Source organism: Nesoenas mayeri, assembly GCF_963082525.1.
Source record: "Nesoenas mayeri genome assembly, chromosome: Z".
Classification (NCBI taxonomy): Eukaryota; Metazoa; Chordata; class Aves; order Columbiformes; family Columbidae; genus Nesoenas; species Nesoenas mayeri.
The window spans coordinates 24,256,433-24,262,432 of record NC_137542.1 but is presented as its reverse complement, the minus strand read 5'-3'; the positions used below and the strand labels follow the sequence as shown (position 1 = coordinate 24,262,432).

Below are 6,000 nucleotides of genomic sequence, written 5' to 3'. Positions count from 1 at the left end.
ATACAGTCTGCTGAAAGGAATGGAGTGCGTAGAAGATTTGTATGTGAGAAACTGAGCAAACTGCCTGTTTTAAAATATGTTTTAAGTAAATACTGGACTGGTTTGAATGTCCACCGATATATAGGAAGAACTCACAGCACTCATGTTCCTCGCCTTTGCAATGAAATTATTGACTCAGGGCTTCTTAGACTGTTGGGGGATTATTTTTTTTAACACTTTTTTTTCTGTTTTGCATGAGGTAGCAGTTATTACATAAAGGCTTCTCATTTTGCACAGGTTATTCATTTTAATGCCTTTTTTTTTTTTTTTTTTTTACTTTTCTAGTATATAGGTAAAAAGAGGAAAGTAAAGGTGCACAATTAAAATCCAATATTGTGTTCTCTTAAATCTGCATTCAGTGAATGTTTTGTGTTGGGTACAGAATGGATTTTTGTTAAGGAAATCATAAACATTTTGAAATAATAAAGAAAATAGTATTAGCTACTAGTAATAACCTACAGGTTAAGTGCAATTATTCGTTATGACAAATCTCTCTGGGAAACTGCTGACAATTTATTGTGGTTTTGTATTCTTTTACTATAGCAAATATATTTGTTTTCCTTGCCAATAACAAACTCACTTCAAGTGTTTCAGTGTAATTCAGTATAAGCTGCTGCCATTTTGAGCTATATGAAATGAAACACTTTGAAGCCATGTTTTCTAGCATACAAGTCTTGTGGTTTTTTACTAAGTCAGTTTGTACACTCACAGAGAATGTACTTACACTTTACTCAACCACAGATGCCTTGCACTTATACTAATAGGAAACTGAATTCACACAACTTGTTACTTTTTAAGATTTAATGTGTTTGTGTGTAAGGTTTTGTTTTGAAATTATGATAACTTCCTAATAAAATGTAACTTTGAAAATAATCTTATTGCTTTGGTCTAGATTTTATAGTTACCACTGTAATGAGAAACAACTGAACCAAATATAATAGCCTGCATTCAATATTTTGAATACGAAAAAAATGAAATGTGTGGGTTACATCACCTAAGACAGCTGAAAGAAAGCAACCCGATCTGCTGCAGGAAGTTCCTGTGTTGAGCCATAGAAATTATTCATATAGCCATCACATTCAAGCTGTTACTGCAAGATGCAAACCCTGAAAAATGGAAATACCCTTTACTCCTTTTAGAACAAAGTATGCATTTTTCCCAATGTCCTATAAAGATCAACACCACTTGGGACAATCTAGACCCTTGCATCTTTAGTAATTTTTCATTTTTGTGACACACACAAATAAAGAGATTGTTCAATTAAATACTCTCAGTAGTAACATGTTTATCTGACCACACAGATTGAAGCAGTTTGTTACTTATAAGAGACTAAGCAAGAGACAAAAGGAGATGACACCTTAACTGCCCATCATAGCTATCCACAGTTCCTGTTGGCAGCTGGTTATGAAGGCATTGCCCTTGCTATTATTCTGAAAATGAAAGCCACCAGAAACACTGGACTGTTTTGTAAGAGTCAGTGTAGTTTTACAGTTGTTCTGTAAAGCTTATAGTTTGGTATCAACATTCAGATCAAATTATCTAAGCAGCAAACAAGTGAAAATGAAGTGGTTGAAATCATCAGATTTGTCGGTTCTCCAAACTTCTGAAGGGACTTTTCTGTAAATGAAATGAATTCCTATCTCTTAACAATTTGTGGAACTCTGCTTCACTCCATCAAAGTAATCTGATTTAGGCTGATAAGAACAAGAACATGAGCAAAGTATTCTGCTCGCCGCTGAGCATTTGCCAGGGACCTCACTGGTATTATACAGTGGCTTTGTTGGTGTCGCTGAGGGTAGTACATGGCATTTCAAAAAGATGGACCCAATTTCAGAGACATACTGGTTTCAAATTGGGTCCATCTTTTTGAAACACCCTGTATTTATCGATAGCATGTGAAGCACTGTCCTGACTGAAAAAAGAAGCCTAAGCTCTTCCTTCAGTAGGAAACAACAGCAGCTTTCCACGCATTTCTGCTGCAGGAATTACAGAACAGAGAAATTTAAAGCTAGCTTTCAATTACTTTGGTGCTTGATAAATTAGTGGAAGAATGGCTGCAAAATATCTGAAAACTAGAGAGGGTGCATTAAGATTTCTCCTGGTAAGATAAAAAACCTTCCATCAGCTCTGTCCAACTAGGAAACTTGCTGTGCAGCTAATTTCTGCCCTGGATCCATTTTTATTTACTATTTTTCTGTTTCTCACTGCTGCAGTAGCTGTACACAGACAATAGCAGGGCAAAGAACACTTAAGACTCTGCTATACTGGGCCTGTATTAAAAATGATGTCTGAAAATTTGTTCAAAAGCTATTTTTTATCAAGCAAAACATTGCCAACAAATCGGCTAATATTCTAATTAACTAATGGACACACCACTGTTACTAATTTGCAGTGATACAATTTCACACTCTTACTACGTGGCTATTACCACAAATCTTATGAATGATATACTTCCAATTTTATTATCCTTTCCCATTGACAGCACATAATACTAAGGTGCATTTCTATGCTTCTTTATTCTTTTACACTGAGTCTTCTGGACATGGACCTGGTGGAGATTCCAGTGGGTTATCCAAAGTCCTGGTGGGCTGGACATGCATGGCAACTTCTTTACAATCTGTGGGCATCTGCACTCATACTGTTGCAGCAGAAGTCCCCTTCATTCTTTAGCTGAATTAATTGTTGTTCCCCTGTTTTTTCCCCTATATCCCTATATCCTATATCCAGAACAGCCTTTTCACTGCCCTTGTACCTCCTTTTATCTGCCTAAATTTCCCTCAAAGAAGCAACCTGCCTTACATTATTTTTTCCTGTTGGTCCCAGCCCTGCTACATCCATATTCAAAAAGGTTGTTCTGACATCTTTACCATGGCAGTGTTGGTCTTTGCAGTATATTACAGGAAGAGTTGCTTGGATACAGGGGGCCTTGCAAAGCCTTCGCACCCCAAGGATGTGGTTCATATTGGAAAAACCTTGTCTTCCTTGTAACCTTTCTAGGACAAATCACTCCAGTTATGTGTTGATTCATTTACCTCGTTCCACTTAAGCACAAGCAGTTTCTTATATCTGACTTTCAAGGGCAAGTCTTGCACCTGGGCAGGAACAACTCTAGGTTCCAGTAGAAGTTGGGGGACAACCTGATGGAGAGCAGTGTAGGGGAAAGGCACCTGGGGGCCTGGTGGACATGAGGATGACCATGAGCCAGCACTGTGCCCTTGTGGCCAAGAAAGCCAATGGCATCCTGGGGTGTATTAGAAGGGGGGTGGTTAGTAGGTCGAGAGAGGTTCTCCTTCCCCTCTACGCTGCCCTGGTGAGACCACACCTGGAATATTGTGTCCAGTTCTGGGCCCCTCAGTTCAAGAAGGACAGGGAACTGCTGGAGAGGGTCCAGCACAGGGCAACAAAGATGATTAAGGGAGTGGAGCATCTCCCTTATGAGGAAAGGCTGAGGGAGCTGGGTCTCTTTAGCTTGGAGGAGACTGAGGACTGAGCTCATTAGTGTTCATAAATATCTAAAGGGTGAGTGTCATGAGGATGGAGCCAGGCTCTTCTTGGTGACAACCAATGATAGGACAAGGGGCAATGGGTACCAACTGGAACACAAGAGGTTCCACTTAAATATGAGAAGAAACTTCTTCCCAGTGAGGGTGACAGAGCACTGGAACAGGCTGCCTAGGGGGGTTGTGGAGTCTCCTTCTCTGGAGACATTCAAAACCCGCCTGGACACCTTCCTGTGTAACCTCATCTAGGTGTTCCTGCTTCAGTGAGGAGATTGGACTAGATGATCTTTGGAGGTCCCTTCCAATCCCTGACATTCTGTGATTCTGTGACTTTCAGCAGGCTTAATCAGCCTTGTAGAAGCTTCGGCTGGTTATAAGGCCTTGTGCTGCAGCAGGAGCTCCTGCTCTGGGAGAAAAAACCACAAATGGTGTGGGAAGGTAAGGCAGCTGCAAGGGTGTTGGTGGCTGCCCTGCAGTCAAAATGCCAAAAATCTCACACAGGGTTTCCTGTAGGATAACTTCCAAAGCAGAAGTGTCAAACTCATTTTCACCTGTGTAATTTATACAGTCCTAAAATTACATTTGGTCCTTTGAAGGAAACCGTGAGGCTGACGTGACCCCTGGTAGAAATGAGTTTTATGTCCCTGTTCTAAAGGATGTCTATCCTTCCTACAGATTTCCTGATCTCTGAAGGAATAAATGTAAAAATATGTTTCCCCCGTCATTTTGTTAAAAATTAAGAAAAAAATCGAGCTCTGACAGGCGCTGGAACATGAGGACAATTAATAGCTCGCCCGCCCGGACTCCTTCAGAAGGAAGGGGTTTCCCGGGCAGGCGCCCCCTCCGCAGCGCTGGCCGCCCGGCTCCTGGGCTGCGCTGCCCCCTGCCGGGAGCGCCGGCACCTCCGCCCGGCGGCCCGCCCAGCCCCCTTCCAGCCCACCCGGCAGGGGCTCCGCGCAGCGCGCTGGCGGCGGGCGCCGCTGCTGGCTGCCCCTCTTCCGAGGGGGAACACGGCAGCAATGCCGCCTTCAGGGGCGCGGCGCAGGCACCGGCGCTTTCTCTCAGCGCAGCACCCGGCCCTTCGCGCCCCGCGGGCACGGTCCCCTCCCGTGGGGCTGTGCGGCTGCCTCAGCACCGGGGAAACCGAAAGCAACACTAGAACCTCCCTCCTGGGTCAGCCTTACCGCCCCGCTCTCCTCAGCCAATAGGCACTAGCGCGGTACCAAAAAAGCCAAAGAAAAGCTTCGTTGTGGGCTTAGTCCCGCCCCTTCACCCAATGAGTGCGCTGCTTTCCGGCTCGGCGTTTCCCGCTCGCCAATGAGGTCGAGGAGCGGGGCGCGTCCGCGCGGCGGGGATTGGGCGGGTTGAGGGCAGAAGATGGCGACGCCGGGGAGTCGGCAGTCTGTCGTTTGTCAGCGCGGCGGCAGCATCCCGCGGCCCCTGAGGAGCGCCGAGGCGCACTCCCGCTTCATCGAGGGCTCCATCGTCAAGATCTTCATGGAGAACTTTCTGTGAGTGCGCGGTGGGCGCTATTTCCTCCTAGGAGTGGCGGCCAGCCGGCCGCCATTGGTCGCGGTGCGCCCGCGGGCGCTGGTGTGCGGTCTCCTGCCGCCCCGGGGGTCGGTGTCTGCCTTGGGCGGCCTCGGCTGCCTCCCGCCGCCCCGTGTTTAAGGGAGTACGGGGCTGGAGAGACGGCGGTTAAGTCAGGAGGCCCAAACGTGTAGCGGCGGGCTGGCGGGGCAGGGACGCGCGCCGCGACCGTTCCCTCCGGGGTGCGCGGAGCGGGGAGATCCCTCGGCTGTCGGGGAGATCCCTCGGCTCTCGGGGAGATCCCTCGGCTATCGGGAGCCCTTAGTAAGGCTGAAAGAAGGAGTGCGTGAAACGGTTTTTCCGTGGCAGGTGGTCCCTTGCTCAGGGAGCGGGGAAGGACCCGCTGTGTCCAGCTTCTGCCTACTGGGAATACCGTTTGAAACTATTATAGTTACCAGCAGAAGTTTTCAGGGCGTTTTCTTACGTCTGTTTTGCTGGCAGTTCCATGTCAGCCTTGAACACAGTTCTGTGTAGTTCACTGATCATGCTACAGATGTCAAATGAAGCTTCAAAGATAGTAGTTTAAGCGTCAACACTAAGGGTTCTTTTACAGAAGTACATGGATTGTGTTCATTTTTTTTTTTTTTAAGTGCCATCGTGTTTATAAGGTTCAAAAAACTATTGTGCTTTCCAGAACATACGACATCTGTGAAGTACGTCCAGGACCCAATTTGAACATGATTGTAGGTGCCAATGGAACCGGAAAGTCAAGCATTGTTTGTGCCATCTGCCTGGGACTGGCTGGAAAACCTTCTTTCATAGGGAGAGCTGATAAGGTAACTGTGACCTTTTACAATTGTAATGTTTAATCTGAATTTCCTTAAGAGACATGTTCGGGGAGATGGGAATACTGTCTTTCTTGATTTGTTTT

General features: G+C 45.8%; 1 protein-coding gene across 1 annotated transcript in view; it reads left to right on the top strand.

The window, feature by feature from the left end:
* Positions 1-4,916: 4,916 nt before the first annotated feature.
* SMC5 (structural maintenance of chromosomes 5) overlaps positions 4,917-6,000 on the top strand; it is a gene marked incomplete at both ends in the record, with an annotated part of 44,269 nt that continues 43,185 nt past the window's right edge. The window contains 2 exons of the mRNA XM_080362508.1: positions 4,917-5,050; positions 5,764-5,905. Coding sequence (XP_080218634.1) covers positions 4,917-5,050; positions 5,764-5,905 — 276 coding nt within the window. The remainder of the gene's footprint in view (positions 5,051-5,763; positions 5,906-6,000) is intronic.